The sequence below is a fragment of the Diorhabda carinulata genome, chromosome 7 (assembly GCF_026250575.1).
Source record: "Diorhabda carinulata isolate Delta chromosome 7, icDioCari1.1, whole genome shotgun sequence".
Classification (NCBI taxonomy): domain Eukaryota; kingdom Metazoa; phylum Arthropoda; class Insecta; order Coleoptera; family Chrysomelidae; genus Diorhabda; species Diorhabda carinulata.
The window spans coordinates 2046626-2069369 of record NC_079466.1 but is presented as its reverse complement, the minus strand read 5'-3'; the positions used below and the strand labels follow the sequence as shown (position 1 = coordinate 2069369).

General features: G+C 32.4%; 1 protein-coding gene across 5 annotated transcripts in view; it reads right to left on the bottom strand.

Annotated features, from left to right (window-relative positions):
- The window catches only part of LOC130896277 (chaoptin), a 30917-nt gene extending 18721 nt beyond the window's left edge, over nt 1–12196 (bottom strand). For 2 of the 5 annotated variants that reach the window (XR_009059552.1, XM_057804263.1), the window contains exons 1-9: nt 12008–12167; nt 9343–9634; nt 7465–7635; nt 4926–5407; nt 4542–4852; nt 3346–3565; nt 2397–2621; nt 1554–1941; nt 666–931 (exon numbers count right to left, since the gene is read on the bottom strand). Coding sequence is in view for 3 of the 5 variants with exons in the window: in XM_057804263.1 (XP_057660246.1) it covers nt 666–931; nt 1554–1941; nt 2397–2621; nt 3346–3565; nt 4542–4852; nt 4926–5407; nt 7465–7635; nt 9343–9634; nt 12008–12010 (2358 nt within the window). In the remaining 2 variants the exon portion in view is untranslated. Of the gene's footprint in view, nt 1–665; nt 932–1553; nt 1942–2396; nt 2622–3345; nt 3566–4541; nt 4853–4925; nt 5408–7464; nt 7636–9342; nt 9635–12007 lie in introns of all 5 variants that reach the window. The other 3 variants (XR_009059553.1, XM_057804264.1, XM_057804265.1) reach the window with 2 other exon arrangements.
- Between the last annotated feature and the right edge of the window lie 10548 nt (nt 12197–22744).

Sequence of the window (22744 nt, the reverse complement as noted above, 5' to 3'; positions counted from 1 at the left end):
GTGCGAAAACTCGTCACTTTTTGATTTTGAAGTTTTTTACCAATTTTCACAAACTGACTCCGTTTTTCGTGAACCACTTTTACCAAAGGTTCTTTCTTTTTTTTGGTATTTTTTTTTTGCTTTTTTGCCCAATTCTGAGTTTCTTTCAATGAAAATACTCGTCTTAACAAGCCGACAGATATCGTAAATTGTTTGTCTGGCTATTCCCATTCTTACAAAGTGATTAACGATAAATAATTGCTCCAGATCTTGATTTTGTTTACAAAACTTTTTTACTTCGTTCGTTTTAGTACGAAGCTTAACTATACAACTATTATTGCTTGTTATTAAATAGAACAGTCCAGACAAAGAGTTGTCGTTTTTCCAGATTGAAAATCATTCATCATTGACGAAGAGAAACTAATTCACTGGAAGAAATTTCGGAAACTGACTTATATGATTGTTTAATGAAGTAGGATTACCGCTGGGAACTTTGTATTAAGTCAAATAAGGACTAGTTTGGAGCATGTCATTCACCAGATGATTGAGAATGACTCAATACAGGGGTACAAGCGTAGGATCGATACTTTTAAGACAAATTTCGTATGTACTTACTCGTCAATAATTAATAGATTAGGGCATATTTAACTCATACCTCATCTTAGACTGTGATGATGACTTCTTACCTGTAACTTTTTCGTGTTTCTAAACATGTCGAAGTCCATTTCGTACATTCCATTGTGAGAAATATCCAACCACTGTAAATGTCTCAAGCTACCAAAAACGTCTCGACTTGCATTTAACATATTATTGTGTGATAGATAAAGATGCGTCAATGATAGTTCAACGGGTCTAAAGAATTGTTTTGAAATCGAAGAGATATTGTTGTGGGATAAATCTAATATTTTGATGTTAGAATGCACACTTCCAATACCTTGACAAAAAGAACATACTATTTCAGATGTTTAAGCATGATATTATCAAATTATTATTATTAATGAAACAGGATATCTTGAACAATATTTATTAATTAATAAAGGGAACGGTTTAATAACGGGAACATAGATGGACTGAAATTTTGTTTCTCCTAGACTCCATAGCACCACTTAATTTGAAAATATTTCCAATAGAATTTACAAAAATATACGTAGACTCCAATACACTCAAAGAATCCAATTTAGTCAGTATTATAAATTGTTCAAGGTATCCTAAAATTTTGTGCGTTTGAGCAGACTTAACCTCCACACAAGGATTCATACAAATTTACAAATTGATCTTAATTATCCACCCTCAACAAACTAGTTGATGGAGAACGACAAGAGAAGTTATTTTTATAAAAAGTGTTATTGGGAGTAACAAATTAAGCCCTGTAATTACTACGAACAAACTCCTTTCCAGCCGACAGAGGGATCATATACTAAAAGAAAGATGAATAAAATTTAGAGGCTAGATGGTAGACAGATTGGAATTTATTTCAATATCTAAAATATAGAAACTAGTCAAAATATTATTAGTAGTTATTTTCAAACATCTCAAAATAAATACTCAATAATAAAATATGATATTTTTCTCACCTGCACCTTCAAAACTACTCGGTATATTTACAACCAAATTTCTCAAATTATTATGACTGATATTAACACTAAAAATAGACAGAGTTCCCACTTGATCAAATATTGTAAAATCAAACGAGTCTATCTTGTTATAAGACATATCCAAATCCTCTAGTTCTGGTAAGTTTTGGAAAGCTTCGAAAGATATGGACGCTATTTTATTTCCTTTCAAATTCAGTCTTTGTATGTGTTTCAAATTCATGAAAGCTCTTCTATCCAGCGATTCAATTCTGTTGTCATCTAAATGAAGTTGTCTTAGATTAGCTAAGTGAACGAATGTGTGCTGTCCAATTAATTTGATTGAATTGAACGATAAATAAATTTCTTCTAAATCCTCATGAATGTCACCCTAAAAGTGAAAACAAAATGTCGCTCTATTCTATTTCAGTTTTATTATTCTAAACATTCTTTTCTTTTTTAAATATCTACTGCAATGGAGACAGTCATCTATAGTGACTATTCAACAATGAAATAAAATATGAAGAATTTTCAAACTTTCTTGTCTTCCAATACGTCTGTAGATGTAATAAATTAATTTCGCTTCAAACTGAAATTATGAAATATTATAAACCCTTTCATTTATTGTGGCTAAAGTAAGATTTTTAATGATAACAAATTATTAGGAACAAAAAATACATCCATTCCTTATCCAAGCAACTAACCTCCCACACGTTCGTTACCTTTTATCTGAACAGTGTGTCAAAAATGAAAACTGATTAACAAAATTTTTTTTGGAATCTGAAAGATAGTGAAAAGCTAAACAATTATCACAAAATAAAAAACAATTATGAAATCTATACTTACTTGAAAAGTTCCTTTATGTATTATTTCTATATTGTTGTCTTGAAGTTCTAGTTTTTCCAGCTGCTTAAGAAAATGAAATGATGTCTCTGGCATCGTCTTGAGTTTGTTATTACTTAGGTCAAGTTCTTTCAAGTTTGATAAAACTTTTATTGAATCTACTGGTATTACTGTTAATGACGACGAAAGGCCATGAGATAATTTCAGATGTTTCAATGAATGAGCTATCTACAACATATTGAAACAAGGTGATAAAGTACGAAAAAACTGTCAAATGAAAAGAAGAGTTGTGTACTGAGGAACAATTTATGACGTCGAAACTTGTGTTCATATTATCCACATTTATTTGCTCTGTATGTTAGTAGAAATAAGCTGTCTTAATAGTGTATGAATATTCAAATTGGAAAAAAAGAATAGTTGAATATGTGAAACCAGCTAAGGGAGGATATAAAATTATTGTTACTGTATTTGTGGGCCTTACTATAGAAAGTAAGAATCTGCAGAGGGTTATTCAGTGAGCAGATTGTTAACCAAGGTTGACGGAGCTCTTCCTTGTGAGCAAACAACACCGGCTCTTACGATAAATGTGAATTAATTCAGAGTGGATTATATTACCCTTATTAGTAAGATAAGTTATATATCTCTATATTGCGGCAGTTCTGACCCACTGATGTTAATTAATAAGCTCTGAGTTAAATATAAAAATCCCACTACACAGTGTTTTGAGGATTTTCCAAGACCAAACTGGAATCAGTACAAACAGAATCCATTGTATGTCTAACTTTCAAATATATAAGAGATATTTGGAACATCGGGAATTGGGACAGAAGTAGAAACATTGGCTGGTTATAGGGTTCAGAAAATATAATTTTTAAATAGGCAACAAGGCGACAAAGAAAACTTTAAATATTAGATAAATATGAATAAAACAAATTATGAAATATTTACTTACGTCTATGAATGCATTAGTTTCAATAGTATTTATTGAATTTTCAGATAGGTCTAAAAATTTCAAACCATGGACATGTTGGAATGCGTTGTTTTTAATAGTTTGTAGATTTGCAAAATTTATCTCTAGTTCCTCTAAATCAATTCCATATTCTATAAAATTGTCTGCAAACAACGTTGTGTGTTTGAGTTTTGATAGAGAAAGAGTTCTTAAACTCCTCAATCTGAAAATATATTTCCACCAATTATATTAGATATTCTCTACTTTTTATTTGCAATATCCTGGCCATATACCTAATAATTGCACTCAATAACTAGTACCACATCATTCACTGATTTTGATTTAGGCACTATTTTTTGTTATTTCACGTGTAGCATAATCAAAATATTTTTCGTAACTCTCATGTAGGACATCTAGAGCTCCAATAAACATCTTTCACCTTTTCGCGACGATACTCGTGGACTTCTTATAGAAAACACACAATAATTTCTACCACTAAAGTACTACCTAAAGTCTTTGTGTAAACGTAAAAAACTAATTTTTGAATGTAATGATATAAGTTGAAGTTTATAAAAAATGTATTGAAATAAACAAATTAAAGGAAGAGATGATGTCAAGTGATTAGAGAGAAGCGAGAAAAAAAAACATTATGAATTTGTAATGATCTAGTTATGATGCCTTAATTGTAGATTATAAGTGTCGAAAAAACTTTTGAGAACTTTGAAAAAGCCCCAAAGTACCTACTGAACCAATACGTTGCTTAATTCAATGAAATAGGAACCGAATGATAATCAAAATTAAATTAAGAATGGTAAATATAGTGAACAAGATGAGCTGAAACTGAAAACGAGGGAGGAGAGTAGTTACAAAGATTTCGGGAAGCCATGTCAGTGCTAGCGAAAGATCGTAGAGATGGAGTTCTCCTAACGCGTCTTTTGATTATAAATATGAACTATTGTTCACTCTTGATTAATTAAGGTTTCGGTCACAATTGAGTCTGTTAGACATGTCACTACTCAGTTGGGAACCAGTTGGTGACTTAAGTCACTTTGGAGTTTAGTTTCTTTTCAGTTGCTTCATGTGTATTGGACATAGAGGAACAATGCCAATTTTCAAAAGCAATTAACATTATACAGTATAAATTTTTCAAATTGCTTGCAAAACTGTTCTGATGATTTGAATATCTTGAATGAGCATACCTTCTTAAATCTTGAAGAGACACTACTGCGTTTTCGGTACCGCTTAGATCTAAATTATACAAAGTAAACTGAAAACCATTAAATGTTTCTATAGGATTTAGTTTCTGAATATCATTATCTCTTAGAGATAAGGTCCTTAGTAGTTGGAGTAAATGAAATACAGTTTCGGGAAGTAGAGAAATATTATTTCCAGTAAGATCCAATATTTCAAGAGAATTCTCCAAGCCGGAAAATGCCATTGGATTAACTGTGGTGAGGCCGCAACTTCTCAAATATAATTCTCGAATTTTGGCTTGTCTGAATGAATTCTCCTAAAATTTGTACAATGATTAACGACAGACTCTTCATTATTCATAAAAATATACATTCTTTGTGGATAATCACCTCTAATGAAATTATAGGGTTTCCATCCAAATAAGTTTTATTTACAACATTGAAATATTGAAATGACATGGGCTTTAGGATATTTATTTGATTGTAATCTAGCTTAAATAGATCCAAATTCAATTGATAGTTTAGATTTATATTAACTCCAGGATCTGTTGATGGTTCCATTTTATTAATTCTATTATAACTTAAGTCTAGTGTTTTCAAAAATCTCATAGGTTGTAAGGCTTGGTATGGTATAGAACCTAATTGATTGTCAGCCAAAATAAGGTGAGCCAGTTTACCCATACCATCTCTAAAAACAGATGGTTCGATTTCTCTCAAGTTATTGCCACGTAAATCTATTGTCTCTAAATTGGGGAGACCCGAAAAGGCATCTATAGGTAGGTGACTTATGAAGTTCTCAGCTAATATGAGAACTTCCAGTGAGTGCTCGATTCCTCTCCAGTTTTCTGGTGATATTTTGTTGATATCGTTACCTGAAAGATTAAGAAATGATGGAATATACGCTGTGCTCTGAGAAACAGTATGCACGATTTTTATAAGTTTTGTATGGCCAATATAATGGTGACGTTGTTGTCAAATCTATAGAATGAATAAATTGCAGTTTTAATGATATTAGGATATTGTTATGTGCGCACTAAGGAACCAGGAATTACTTGATATACTTACCCAAATACTAAATGATCTCCTCTGAGTAAGTTGGTAACCAAACTAGTGCCGTAATGATGAGAGAATATATTAAGTTTATGTTTTAAATAATTGCAGTTTTTGTACTAATGTAAATTGTGAAACTTAAATGGTCTTGCCTACTTAAGATTAATAATGACTAATATTATACTTGAATAGAGTCGAGTGTTTCTAGATACTAATTATTATTTTCAATTAATTTCCAATTCAGACCTTCAATTATTATAAACTTTCAGACAATAACTATATCCCAAACAACAATAATCGGCTGCCATATGCTGAATAAGTGCCGGAAGTGAAGCAATACCTAAAGTTAGGTTGTATCAAATGGCCCCTGCAGTCACCTGACATGAATTCATCAGAATATTTCCTGTGGATTTATTTATAAAACGAAACCTGCCGAAACTTAATAACAGAAAAAAAAAAGCTAAAAATGCATCCATTTGGAATAAACAAAGCTCAATATAACCTTTTCATCGTTGTCATATCTTGTGGATATACAATTTTTCAGTCTTGACAGAGAAAATTTCAGACTGCCTATTCTATGAATTGGAAATTTTTGTCGTTTACCAATAACAGGGACAAAATGTGAGTAATCACAATCAGCTTGAGCACTCCATTTATATTCGTTAAATCTGGTATCTGGTAAAACTAAGTCCAAATTGGTATAAAAAAATTACTTGAAAATCTTATATTCACTAGCACTAGCACTAGCACTCAAATTAAGTAACTCTTGATTTTAGCACAAATGCATTCTATTTCCATATGTCATATAAATTGCGGCCCAAGGAATCCATTGTGTCCCCTTCTCTTACTGTGGTACTGTACTGGGGATAGTCAGTGTTCACAGATAATATATTAATCCCTCTAATCTTAGAATTCAGGATGTGGGATGACTCTAGATACCAAATATCTTCATCATACGCTCCCAGGTATAATGCTCTAGAGCTCTGCAGTGTAGAGTGAATGTGGATAGAGGTTTCTTCCTCTACATAGCAGAATGTGAACGTTACACCTTCTTCTAAACCTTTAGATATCCCCATTGATGCGGTAACGCTCCGTTGCTTGATATTTGTTAACTGTTCTTACCTAGATTAATACATAGATGTGTAGATTTTTTCAATCATTGATTTCTTATTGATCTACCTTCTTTCATAGTGTTTTCTCTGTTCGATTTTTCCTTTCCCTCCACTCCAGTAATGATTTGATTTTGGGGTAACTGTGTTCTTTTTGTCTAGTTTATTTAACTTTTATAAACATTCCCAAACCAGTTTGAATATTGTGATATTGGAGCTTAAAGCTCTACTGACTGCTTAGCGATCAGATAATTTGATGAACGCTTGTTTGCAATAATTTCTTTCTATGTTGAAATAGACCGTATTACAAAACCTCTAGTCCCCACAATTTATAAAAATTATGAAAGCTATTTCCGAGTATATTCAAATGTATGGTAAATGGTTTTCCAAAAAACGATCTATTAAGTGAAATGATTGGAAAATTCACAAATTATAAGACTGAGGTTATCAAATATCTGAATAGTAGGTTTATACCTCATTATCTTTCTGATGATAATAAGCATTGAACAGGAAATAAATTTATATTTAGGCAAGTCTCTGAAAAACTCTACTAAACACTTTTATCAAAGAAGAGTCAATAGTAGTATAATGGCTGATAGAACTTCTCAAGAGCTACTCCATATTTTTTAAGAAGAAAGCAATCGCAATAAATGAACATTTAAATAGAGCTTTAGCTTCCATTTTTGAACTCACACTTGATTAGTTTTATATTATTTTCACACTACTGTTCTTCTGTTATTTGTTAAGGCAACTTTTATTACGTCACATACCTGTTAGATCTAGACGCCTCAATTTTCTTAAATATCTGATAGCTCTATTAGGGACTACTGTTAAGTCGCAATGACTTATTTCCAGCTCCCATAAAGATCTCTCCAAACCAATAAAAGCTTCATCCGATACCATGGATAGTGGATTTTTGCTGATGATTATTTGATAAAGTCCTAGACATAACGCAGGAATTTATATAGAATCAGAAGTATAGAAACCCAAACACCATATAAATAGTATTAGGCATTAGATCAAATTAGAAGAGAAACTTTGAGCCTAGTGGAAAGTTGGTCTGGCTATGAGAAAAGCTCAAACTTCCATTAGGTTTGTCAGCACAATCTTCAGGTTCTCTGGGTCAGTTTCCACTCCATCTCGCGATATGATATGTCCCAAGTAATTGGCTTTCTTCCGAAACACTGCACACTTCTTAGAGCTCAATACTGCCTCAAGTCGATCGAGATTTTCGACAGAATCTTTATCCATTATGATTATGTCGTCAAGGTATATTGAGCCTTTAGTACATGACTGGGGCATTATAGGGAAGCACGTGGAAATTCCACAATCCTTGACGTATCAAGACGCGGGATTTATTTCCACCTGTCAGTAACCATTTCTTGTTACTCAATGCGTACAAAGTATAATCGATTCTGAACACAGGGTTACTCTCTTTCTTGGTCACTTGACCTCATTATCGTTAGCTAAAGACACTCTTCGAGATCACTGCTCGACCGGACTGCAGTTTTCAATGTCAATTTCTTGTCTTACCAAATTTGTAGGCCCGTTATCTTTGCCACACTTAATGAACACGTCGAAATAATTTTTAATCAAGGTACTTCTTTTCTATGGCTCTGTTCTTAAAGAACAGTCACCAGTACCATATCATTTATGTTCGGTTCCAGCTGGTTTTCTTGCTCTACGACTTTTGTACTACAACTGCTCTTTTTGTTTTTCCACCTATTCTTGCATGAATGGAAGCAAACCAGCTAAATTTGGCACCGCCGGAGCGGCGCTTACTCTTCTTGCTGAGTTCAACCCAGATCGAGATTTAGGCTATAGTTATATAATAAATTCTATATGTTCAATAATTGTTATTGAATAGTTTGATATAATAAGATACCTCAATCGCACTTGCAACTTTCAACAGTATCGATGTGTATTCATATGGACCTTTATAAAATATTAAGGTAATTGTAAGCAATAGACAATGACATCCAATCCAATAGAGCCATGTACATTCTTCAAAAAATTAAGAGTTACGGCGTTAGTCACCTTTTTTTCTCACATTCCCTCATCCATTCCTGATCTCATCCTAGTCGTTCTTTGCACCATTCAACTCGATTTCGTCGATGTATCAAAGATAAACACCAGCAGATGTCCAAACCTTCTCCATGATTTTATAAGTTGTTATATCTCTTATCAATAAGCTTATATCCTTAAACGACAATCTGGTCCTCTGTTATCTTGCTTACTGCTTCTGTGCTTCTGGCTTTTCAAGTTCGTCTTATATATCATCATAGTCCAAAACCATAACTTTCCGAACAAACTATTAGATTCCCCTAAAACTCTTTCGATGCGTCAATATTTAAATTTTGAATGATTTTGCATTTTGATATCGAAATGAGTTAGTTCGATTTGTAGTTAACAACAAAACAAATTCATAGAAAACAAGAATGTTCAACTACCATGTTAAACATATTCGTAGTATAATTGTAAAATAACATAATATTCACTTGGTGTTTAAGTTTCTATGTCACTGAGTTTGTTTTATTTATTTAAAAGTAACATTATACTATGGTTACATATAAATATAATTAAGAAATAATAACATTTGAATTGTACAAATCGATTGAATAATACAGGTAAATCGTTGTTTTACTTACCTGTACTTTGGAGAAAATATGGTTCTATAGTTCTCATTTGATTATTTTCTAAATGTAACATGAAAACCTTAGAAATATTGACAGTTTCTGGTATACTTGGTAAATGAACATCTTCACACCTCACAATTCCTAAATCTGGTACTGATTTTGAGCAAGTACACAGTGGGTTGAAAAAACATGGAGAATCATGGGCCGATTCTATCTCTTTTGATTCTACCATCGAAATCCATATCATAATCAATATACTCACTATTAAGATAGCATATCCGATTTTCATAATGTGCAGCAAGTTCTAGAAATATTAACGTTTCCTAATTCAATATTTTTGTTATCATTCAATTTTCAAGCAAAGTATAACCAGCTTATAAACAGTTCATCACAGTGATCACAAATAGTTTTCATTTGAAGAATATCTTAATTCATTTTGAATATCCCCAAATCACGTCCAACCCCTTCAAGACACCTTCTTTCCGAATACAATAGTTCTTTAAAAATGTCATGGTTTCTATTCAGATAAAATATTCAAGGTTTAAAAAATGATATTTCCTACCCAAAGATACTTTTTCAGAAACAACAAAGATAAGAGAAGTGATACGTGTATCCAGTTGATACTCATATCCACTCTCCAAAGTAAGATATTCTCTCATTTCTAAAAATTAAAGAAAAACAAATCCAATAATTTTATTCTGGTCCAAAATAACATTCCGATTTTAATGCAGCAAATAAAAAACAAACTCAAATCAATAATTAACGAAAAGGTGCATAAAAAAGCAAAGGTTTAACAATAAATGATTTCACAATAGTCTATTTTTTATATAAAATTTATTATGAAATCTACTACATTATTCTTTTGATATCCTATATTCTCTTCAAGCACCAACTGATTATAATGAAAATCCCCACGACTTATTTATTAAAATAAATAGTTTACGGTCGAAATATCGTTTTAGCAATCATCCTTCAGAGATATGAATCTATTGGTACAGTCAAAATAAGGTTCCAGATTGAACAATTTAAACGAGTCTGTGATTCAGATTGAACAAAAAACCGAAGAGTCTGAAAGTCGCATATCAAATATGGAAGACGATATTAAAGTTTGAAAACAAAGCTATTTGTTTTGAATTTGCTTATTAAAAAGTAAACAACTACAGTTATCAATGTTAAAAACTCTAGTTTGAATAAGCTCAACTTATCAATCTTTAAGTAAGGTATTTCATTTTTTTAAACATTACATACATAAGATGGTAAACTCTGAACATCTTGAGAACTTAAACAGCAAGCATTAGATGATAATGAATATTAAGAAGAAGCAAATTTTGATGACGTATCTTAAAATAATCAAGATGATGGTCTAGAAACCACAGCAAAAAGAAACCCAACAAGATATGAATAAGATTCATAAAAATATACATCAAATGGAGAAAATATACAGGGAAACGAAACCTAGGAACTAGCATCGAAAACAAATTTCTTCGTCTAGACGTGACTTTGAATATGGATATGGTTCTCGAGAAGCTCATGCAGTAAATAATAGAATACGAAGCGAAGCGGAGTTTGATGACGTATCTGAAAATGTTCAAAAAGATCATCTAGAAATGAGAGAAAAAGATTCAGAACTGAGGCAAAATATTTCAGATAATGAAGAAACCCAACAGAATATAACTGAGATCGGTGACGCGTACTTCATAGAAAAATGTAAAATGAAGTCAATGGAGAAAACGTACAAGGGAAAAAATTTAAAAACTAGAACCCAAAATAAATTTCTTCATCTAACCAATGTCCAGACGTGTCTTTAAGGAGCCATTTAAAATATGTATATTATTTATATATAGGGGAAGGCTAGATTTAATTGTTTTGACTACCGATTTGTATATAATTGTTTTCTTCGGCCGACAAATAAAACTTAAATTCAAGCACTATTGGGTTCATGATATTATTATTTGTAAATAAGGTTTTTATTTTCACTTTGGGCACTGAGGTTTGGTAAGAAAAGGAATAAACTTGCACTTATCAGAGAATATTTTGATATATTTTTAGTTATAGCGTTTCAGAATGTGTATCATTCAAGTAATACATTCAATCCAAGCCCAGCAAGTATGGAAGTAAAATATTTGCTTTAGCTGATGCGTGTATATTTTACAATCTGGAAGTGTATGTAGGGCAACAGCCATATAAATCATTCGATTATTGTAATTACCCAAATGCAACTATTGGTAAATTATATTAACCATCGAATAGTTCGGTCCGAAATATTACGATAGACAACTGTTTATGCATTTAGGCAATGGCTATAGATTTATAGATAGCCAATTTTGTGTTCAAGACGTACGAAGGCAAGAATTTTGTAGAGAAATGGCTGGCTACAATATTGTAATCATCTTATTAAATTAAGTAAAATAAAATAGGATTATGCCGAAAATATATGAAATTTTAACCAAACACTTTTTATTAGAAATTGTTTCGAAAAGCTTCACAGACCCGTGCGAATTATTTCGCATCATAGATTTATGCGCTTACCGGAAGATTTCTTTCATCCATTTCCAAATTCTCTCTGAACAAAATAATTTTTGACTTAGAGAAAGTGGCAAACCTCTAAATAGGTGCGATCCTCTGTTTATAATGTCAATAGTAGTTTTAAGACTCATCACAAATTGTTGTAACTTACCATAATTTTCACATGAAATCCATACACGAGAAATACACCTTTCCACTATATTAACGTAGATAATCAGCAACCAACTCAAACATAAGTTTTAGAACTGACACAAAGCCACTACGATGAATCCGTACTAGACCTTATAAGCCTTAGGTTTCATTTAATAGGATTAAATTACTTTTCTATTTTGTCGGTAACAATAAGTACATGATACATTTTTTTATTTAACCAGATTCGACTAAGCTCCAAAGAAAATATTATCAGTATTGGATTGTTTTTTACGAAACTAGGTAATTAACATCATTTACTTATGACCTAAATATATTGGCTCGTCTATGAATCCACGTAATAAATGACTAATTTTAGTCTCAGATCAACATCGTTGGCATAATGTTAATTAGGAATGATAAAATGTTAGTTGGTCGTAGTTTCCGCTTTCAATTTATAAACTATAAGTACAAGAAAATATAATACGGGGCAATAATTGGCTATTTAATATTTAATTTTCCATATATGAATAAATTAAAAAGTATGAATAAAAAAGCCACGGCATAGATTTGGACACAAATGACGAACAAATTATTAAGAAGCAATCAAAATCTCAATCTGGTGGAGATGAATTATGTCGAAGATAAGAATAAATTAAATCATATTGGAAAAAATGAGCGAAAAACTTAACAAACATAGTAGTATAAAGATAGATGAAGTGCTCCTGGAATGGTACATAGATAATTCAGTTCTTATAAAGGCAAGAAAAGGTAAAATTCACAATGGTAGATGAGGCCGACATAAATTGGAATAAAATAAGTAGATAATAATACTACTAGATGTAGGTATACCAGAAATCGTGGATATAGTTATACTGGAAACAACATAGAATAATTAATATACAGTATGATGCAAATGAAAGGTATAAACTCGTTATTTTGTAAACTGGGGACTGTCAGAAAAAAATATTGGTACTCTTTGATTTTAATTTTTAAACATGACGTCATCGCTAAAATTTTTAAACGAGACTGTGGGTTTTTTAATACATTAATTGGAAGGACTTTCAAATACCTATCCAACTATATCAATATATCTGTGTGCATGTAGAGTAGAATCAAAATTGGTCAGTATTATACAATAATCAGCCTGTACCTTCGATGGTAATTTTCATGCTGATCTCAATTTACATCTTCGGATGTAGCATCACATTCATGAAAAAAACAATTTGTTACAGTCACTTGTTGAACGAAACTACTCCCTACCTTGAACAAAACATCTTTTTAGCAAATATAACGGTTGAATTTTAGATATAAAAATAAATTTTTTCAAGGATATTAAATTAAAATTAATATTTAGGTAGAATCATTGAAAAATTCTGTTGCTGATGAGCTTGTTTCCAAGCCACTTTTTTTCACAAACACACACACACACACATATGTCTGAGTAATTGATGTTAGTAGATGTTTCAAAAATTAATATTTTTTTATTATCACGATAAATTTTATTATTCCTTAAATACAACAAAAAAAAAAGTGATTAAATTGTTTACCGTCAGTTAAAATACAATGAAAAAGACGTGCCGCGAACTCTTCTTGAACCTTCTCTATAACTTCCAGATTTATTTGTGCAACTTCAATACGTATCCTTTCTTGCAGTTCAATGATATTTTGGTACGCTTCAGTTCTCAAGTATCCTCATGAAAACAAATCAAGAGGAGTCTACAGCATAGTGTGGAGGCGTATCATCTTGTTGCATCCATAAATCATTTCTGTTTGGAAACAATCGGTTCACATCGGTAACGAGAAGTTTTGAAGAAATTCTAAATATCGAGGACCCGTGAAGGTTCTTTCGGAAAAGTATGTTCCAATAATCCTATTATCTATTATTCCTGCCCAATTATTAAATTTTTCTGGGTATTGATTATGGTACTCTTGCATCCAGTGTGAATTTTCCGTAGTCCAGTACCGATAAGTTTGCCGACTAACATGAACGCTTAGTTCCATCATACAAGAAGTTTTTGAAAAAACATCGGGTCTCTGTTATTTCGTTTCATTAAAATTCAATCTAACTAATGGTGATGAGCCATTAGATAACTCAGAAAAAGAAAATATTACAAACAGTGAAGAAAAAGTAAATAGTGAGAATATAGAACAATAGAATAAAAAGTGGATAAACCAAATAAGGGACATAAGAGATAAGAAAAGAACAACCCTAATTGGAAAGCAAATATAAGTGAGAGGCTAAAAAACCGTTTAGTTTTAGATGTAGTATGATTATTTTTAATTTGGGCAAACTATTTGTCGAAATCATGATTTAAATGCAAGAAACAAAAAATTGGCTTACATAACCTCGCAAATATTTATTTCAGGATTCTAAAATGCAAATGAACTCACTCTACAATTAAAAGAACAAGAAATGACCTTTTATATTATATGCAAAATATTGCAAAATTGTTCAAAGCTACTTTTCTGTGTATGGGCTTATTAGGTGAGGATGATAATTCGCTACCGTTACGATTTCACAAGCTGAAACATGTGAAAAAATTACCACTCGCTACCAAACGTGAGAGAAATATACATTTTTAATACGCTTATATCAACTTGGTATGTTTAAATGTAAGAAACGGAATCATTGAAGTCTATTTATGATCACCGTTAAAAACCGATAGCAATATAATAATTTCATAAATTCGTACCATGATCATGTTTAGCGGATAAGCGACTTCTTTATATTCAATTTCTGGTAATGCTTCATGCCAATCAGCATTATTTAATATCATAATCGAAGATTAACGTTATATTGTCAAAAAAGGAGCTTGAGATTATTTATCTTATCAAAGAAAACCAGCAGGAGCGCAATTTACCCACTTGTTGGAGAAATTACCGACTGAATAATAATCCCATATAGATTATAACTTTAACAAAATTTAATTAAAAAGTTGCAAATAATTTTTTCAACACTTGAAATAAGGTTTTAGTGATTGATAAAAGTTATCATTCTAATATAGAAAGTCGTTGCTTGTTTTCTAAGATAATTTTTGTAATGACTTTATCGGTGTCTATTAACATAAAATATTTACATCAATAACCATAAATCAAGTTTTTCTACATTGAAATTATTAATCACCATACCTTAATTTGAAATTTTGAGAAAAAAATTTTTTTTGTTTTCAGTTCAGATTGCTAATACAGCATGTTTTTTAGTTTCTTCATCTTCATTATTCATTGGACAATAATTATTTTTTCCCAATGGAAAAGTTGAATGTATGATCAAACGGGCCATTCTCAACACATCTTTTTCCCAATTTAAAGGCATATAATTTTTTATTTTGCCATTATCAGCTTAGATATAGAAGCTGGTTTGCCGAGTAGGTCCGTGTTATGAATGACACTAATTCTAAAAATTCACCGTGTGCACTCTCCGACCGACGCACTTATACATATAAGTACATCTTCATTCACGACCTTTTATATCCTTCGACTATTTTTCCTAAATAAAACAATATTCCTTCGCCACCCCACTGACTGACGCTCGAACCGCGGAAAAAATTATGGGATTTCGATTGACCAATTATACTATCGAAAGGTCAGAAATTGGTCATAAAAGATATCAGCTGGTCTTATTGATTGGTCAGCGTTGGAAAATTTCTTATTAATGGCTCAAGTTTTTTTAAGGTGATTGAGAAATTTCAGCCCCATTTGATTAATTTCATAATAAATTAAATGGGTTGCCATTGTCGTAACGCGCATGCTTTAAGCCTACGCAGAGCTCTATACTATTAACCAGATAGGGTGGGAAAAATATTCTTTTATAGAAAAGACACTAGACATGTACTACCACCAAATATGTAATGATGAACGAAGAAATAAGATATCTTTAAAAAATAGGTGAAGGTCAAAGTACATGCATGGGATTTGGGGGATGGTAGCTAACTAGCTTTTTTAAGAATTTCTTTGAACTAGAAATATTACATTTACTTGAGAAATTACCATGAGAATTAAATAGTTTTTAAAATCTTACTTTATATTTACACCCTAATATACTACCTATATAGTTCTTTTCTATAAAAGAATATTTCTCCCACTCCGTCTGGTTCACAGTAAAGGGCTGAATAGGTCTTCACGGCCCTAAAACAACGAACCGGCCCAAAGCATGCGCACCACTACTACTACTAATTATAACTTATTTAATATTTTTGACTGACCAAATATTTATATCAGCTGACCAATTATCAGCGAATGCTTCTCGATAACGCATAAGTAGAGTCTTTTATTTTTTTTGCGAATGATGTGCTAAAATTTATCAATAACCTTAAAAAATTTTAGCCCTTTCGAACTTCGACTATTTCGTTATACCTTCACCGTCTTCGTACTTGAACAGATTGACGTTAAGCTTTTGCTGATTACAATTGAGATCAAATCAAATTGAAAGTTGCAATATTCCAAATTTAATTCACATATCATTGGCGGTCATGTGACCTCAACACATAAAGACTATGAATTTAAACATATAATTTTTTTTTTATTTTAGTTTAACGTCTCTAGACAATGCAGGTCATTGGCACACAAAAAATATAAATGAAATGAAATTATTTCAACTTTTTAATGAATTGATGCTATTCTGTACTTTGAAAATGAATATCAAATAACACCTACAAGTGATATACATGCAGTTTTTGTTGATATCTATTGAAATTATTCAATAATTCTTACAATCTGTACAGTTGTCTAGATTTTTCGATTTGAGGTTACGGCACTGGTTCATAGATGTCGCGAGGAATAACTTCAAAGTTAATAAAAATTTGGGTATATTTCATTTCGTTAGTATTTTTTTTTAGATTTGAGCAAGTTGATTTTGAATCTTCAGGACTTGTACTTTCTTATCAATATATTTTTATTAATTTCATAATTATTGTGAGGAAGACCATTTACAAATGCAATAAGGACGTGCGACTCAATTAAAACGTTTATTTTTTTATTGCGAAAAAGAATCCATTTTTCAACTATATCTTCATCTAACTCTACCCAGACCATTGTTTTTGCTTCTTTTGTGGACCAAAAAATAATTAGAAGCAACCAAGTTAGGTTAATAAGGTGGATGAAGCAATAAGTTGTAACTCAGTTCTGATAATTTGAAATTATAACACAAAACTAAATTGTTCGACAAAGAGAGAAATGCTATTTTGTCAAAAAACTGTTACAATTCGTAGACAAAAGCTTGTAAAAACTAACAAACAAACATAAAACTAGCTAAATAAAGATAAATATATATAGATAAATAGTATATAAGTCGTTTATAAGTCCATAGCAAAAATTAAACTATTATGCAGCATGTTCGGAATTAAATATTAATATTAGAGTCGTTTATAGAGTAGAAGGCACTTTCAATTGGCAAGTGATTGTGCATTTTTTTTAGTTGTAAATTATTGAGCCCTCAACTAATTATGAACTTGGAGTAGGAAGGTAAAGATCGTGCTCCGCGTTCCTAAGGGGATAGCAGTGCAACGATTTTTCCGAAATTGGAGAAGCGTGCTTACTAATTAAGCAAACGGATTCAAAAATGCAAAGGAAGGAAGAGTCAGAATTTTTAATCTTTTGAAAAAGTCCCTGCATTGACCCCTGCTGTTTAGACCGAGTAAATATCTAACAGCTCTTTTTTGTAGTTTGAAGATTCGCTCAAATTGAGTCGCGACTCAATAAGGGCATTATAGACTGCTAAGGAGGTGGATAAGTTCAGTCCTGTGGAAACTGATCTCATAAAGCGGCAATATGTAACTCCCATTTCAAGTAATTTTCCACAACAAGCCCTAAAATTTTCACAGATTCAACTTTGATTTTAGATACGTTGAGACAAAGAAGACTAGAATCGCACCATAATTTAAGGGTGATTAGGTCACTAGATATAGTCCTATTAAGTGACGTGAGATCAGGGTTGCTCCAAGAGAAACTAGTCTTCAAACAGACATATGTTATTTGGGGCACTCCACATTCTATTGGCTTGCAAGATGATATCGTTAAATCAACCCTTAAAAGCTGACTTCTGTTGGTGAGGTATGACCATGCGAGATGTATAGTACTGCAATTTGTTGATTGAAATATTATGATTAACACAATTTAAAGCCTTAGAAAAATCACAAAAAGTTGTTGCAGTAAAGTGATGGCTGTTTAGGCTAGAGTAGACATTATTTAGGAGGGAGAATACAACATCATTTGTAACTAAAAAACCCAAATTGATAAGTAGTGTTTTATATTTAAAAAGAAATGATGAAAGCCTTTTTTTGACCAATCTTTCTATGATCTTAGGTAACGTGGAAAGGAGTGCAATTGGGCGATCATTAATTTTTATCTCCTCCTTTATGCAGATGTATAATTATAACCGTCATAAGGCAATTGGGAAAAGTGCCACTTTGAAATGAAAGCTTAATCACAGTGGTAAGGGTGACTTAATGTGCAATCGTGCAGACTAGAAAATATTTTGAATGTAAGTCCATCAGTTACAGATGAGTATTTATTTTTGATGTCATTTATTGTACTGAGAGGCTCTGCTAAAACTAAGGGCATAAAAACGAAACTGTGTAAGTTAGCATCAGCAACCAGGAGATATTTAAGCGAATCATGAGAAGAAATTATAGAATGTGATAAATTGTTGGCTACATTCACAAAGTAGTTATTGATGTTATCAGATGAAGTAGATACTGTGCTCTATGAAGAAGCCTTGCTTCTTAGATCATTCACGATGGATCAAGTTACAAGAATTGGCGAGTCTCCTATTATAATTAATATTTTTGGCGGCTTTTATTGTCTTGATAAATTTTTCTGTATAGTTTCACGTGATTTTTGAAGAAGACACTATACGAGAATTTCCTTAGGCGACCGATCAGCATAATACCGTCCAATTATCATATTTTCATAATTACATATCCCACGAATTATACGTATGTGGCTTTCATTCATTCACAATGAGAAAGTGGAATCACAAAAACTACACATATTTAGACACAGTTCCTCTCAACTGATATCTGTTGAACAGCCTGGGTGATCGCACATAGTTAAATGAATGATTAATTGACGTTTTGGAAAAAGCATGTGTTTTAGTCTAAGGAAAATATTATAATACTTAAAACCTTCAATGAGAAATCAAGAAAACGACTTCATTTGGAATAAAAGTTAAGATTCGTATTTGTCTTCCAAATCAACTCACAAACACACTTATTTTGAAAACCTTAACAAATGATAGTTGCTTAAATTTAGACACCGAAAAATTTTGGGAAATATCAAATAAGCCAAAATTGATTATTGAGAAAAGAATATTCGAAGAAGATGAGAAGAAGAATATACTGTCACGAGTAATTATATTAAAAACTAATAAGATTTTGGCTGGGAACTTTTGATGCATCCACCGTATATACCTGATCTTACTCTCTCGGAATAAAATGTGTTACAATCTCTGCAAAATTTCTAAATCGTACAAAACTGACTTCGAAAAAGGCTTGTGAATATAAGTTAGTCCAATTTTTCGTCTAGAAAGCTCAATAGTTTTACAGTGATAGATTTGAAAAGAAAATTATCAAAGATTCATAGATTACAATTGAATATAAAACAAAGATCAATATTTAGAATTCATATAAATAACTCATTTTTCGAACAGGACTATAAAAGATCTATTAAAATTTCCGACCAATTATCAAAAATGTATGATTAATACGGCTATTATAGTTAATTTTACTTTCACAAAGAAGCAAAATATAACAAATGTTATAGTAGAAACTGGTGCCAAAGAACTACTCAGTAAACTTAACAAAGAAGACTTCGTTCAAAGTCAATAATCCATATCGTACAATATGAAAAATTGACATGATTGAAACTTTATAATATTAAAATATAAAATAGTCGCAAAATTTCAAAGTTGTCTCCAAAAGCATACTAGGTCAACAGTTGGGGAAAATCAACTTTCCAAATATAATGTTGTTGAAATCAGAAAAACATATCTGGCACGCTAGTGTATTTAATATTTAATTTTATATCCTAGATTTTCTTAAGAGATAGAGATTAGAGAACTTTCCGTTTCCCTTATACTTACTGAGAATCCTTAAGACTATTTACCGATTGCGAGTTTATTCACTTTCTGTTCAGGGGACAGGGGTTAATGTATGCGCATTGCGATAGTGCGCCACTGCACCCTATGACTACTGCGGTGATGAATTCGGCGCCGAGACGGCAGATATCCAGAGTTCCAGTGCTGCCGATATAGATCGAGTTTCTTGTTTATTACGGAAAACTATAATCATCAAATTACTTATCGATGCGCATTAATTTTACATTTATCAACGTTTTCTTTATATAAGGGCTAATTAGCTTTAAATACATATTCATAGTATTGGAATAATCTAGTCTCTTCACAGAGAATTTCCATTAATGCTTCCGCTCAACTCTTCCTTCCATATTATAGATATTAGTTACCCAATCTTGTATCTGAAAACCAGAGATATAATATCTTCAATCGGGTGCTTAGGATGTTTGCCTTTCAACATATATTTTTGAATACACCCTCAATATGGATTCCTCTATATATGGTACTGAGAAGCACACAAAGGTATAAGTAGGAGGTAACCATTTCCTTGCAACTATGAAAAATATATTTTTTGGAATCTTCATATTGATCAGTACATCAACTCTATACCTGCTTCTTAAGGTTAGGTGATCAGCTTATATTTGAGGACCGTAGGTTCTGAAATGCTTATAACCACAAACTATATTACTTCTGGTTGGGGGGATCTGCCCGTGTATGTTGCTCGTTCTATATAATACATTTACATTCTGTGTGGTAACACACGAAGAACGTGTGTGTTTGGTATCATCTGAGTCATATTCACAGTACGACATTTAGCTGTTTGTACTTTCTTCATTTTGTGGAGATACCGTGGCAGCCGTATCGCGTCAAAAGCTGGGTAATGTATAAGTTCACATCTCCGAACTTCCCGTCGGTTCGTACTCTATGGTGTCGTCGCGCCATTCGCCTGATTTTTCTTCTGTCGTCTGTTGGACACGCCTGTATTGTTCTAGTGCGTTCGATGGTTACCACATCCTGTCGTCTACGGGGATTATACTCGCCACCACTAGGACAGCCTGTGCAGAGACAGTCCGGTAGGAACTGGCGATTCTCAGTGAACCTTGTCTCTGTATCATCGTCATTGCTCAGCAGTATTTCTTTATCATCGAGGCGTCTGACCATACCTCCGCGCCATACAGAAGATTCGAGTGAGTCGTCGCGATCAGCAGTCTTCGTTTCTCCGGCCGTGATCCGTTAATAATTGTCATTAAGCGGCTCAAAGATTCTGTCCTCTCAATTGTCTTTCGAACTGTCTTCCGTTTGTGAGGCCAGAAATGCATCTTCTATCTAAGGTCATTACAAAATATTTTACTTCGTATTAAGACTCGATTACGTCTGTTTCGATCTCAATGGGTAATTTTGTTACTTGGTAATCTTGGTAATCTTGTGATCTTGTTTGGTGATCACAATGATCAAATCATCGACGTCAGCAGTGAGAAGCATGCCACGAGGCAGTGCAAGTCTAAGTAGAATATCAGATAGACTATTCCATATATCTGATCCCAGAATTGATCCTTGAGCAACCCCTGCCGTAATTTCTCTTGTCATTTGTCCTTATGTCGTCTTGTAGATTAATCGTCTGTTTATCAGATAATCCTCCACCGCTTGGTTCAAATAGTCTGGAATCTCGAAGCGGTCTTTTAGCACCTCAAGGATTTCTACCCACCTGGATGGGTTGAAGGCGTTTCTCATGTCTAATATTGCCAGCATCACGATTGGTCGCGCCGCATGGCAGAGTCTGTCCTTTTCCAAAAAGGTGATTACCACCTTCTATTCTGAGACCGAATTGCCACCTCCGGTCTATATCCCGTCTGTTAGTCTCGGTTTCAATAAATTTTCAAATAATTTACCTGTAGTAAGCTCAGCCGTGCGTCGGTGGGCCGTTGTCGTAATTGGATCGCCCTCACCTTTGGGAGTCCGGCCTCTGTTTGACCATCAGTTGAAGAATTTCCCTGTCTGATTTCGGCTGATTTAACTTTTCTTGCAATATGCATAAAACTGTAGTAAGCCTAGTGAATAGATCTCTATCCAATGTAGTCTAAAGTTAGTCACGGAAACAATTCTATTTAATGGATTACATTCTATACAGTTCGACAGTTAAGCGCTAGAAACATCAAAAATTAGTAACAAGATTCTGTACTAAAGAAGAAAGAACCGAGCGTAAAGAAATAAAGATCTGCTTAAAGCTCTTAGAATTTAATATCCCAAGGATTTTTAATACATTTATACATACAGTGATTAGAAACTGAATATATATCTATGAGAGAGAGCCATCTACATAGAGCAGCAAACCTCTGTGTTCCAGAACACGATAACTGCAAGCATCAAATTTAGATCCACTTAATATTACTCTTTGAAAAGTATGAAACTAAATTTTTGTTCGTCCATAAATTCTGTGTATTTCTGAATATCTCGTTAGCTCATCTGCAACTTTCATATAATGAAATAATTGATTCCTATAGAATTTTCACAAACGATTTTAAAATTTTTTGAATATAATTTCTATGAATTTTCTTTAATGTACGCCAACATATGCAGTTACATTTAATACTTCAAACGATTTTCTCGTGTATATACCAATACGAGTACATGTAATCTATATTGGCAACACCGTAAATTTTGTTGAGCAAAGACTATCACCGATCGCGC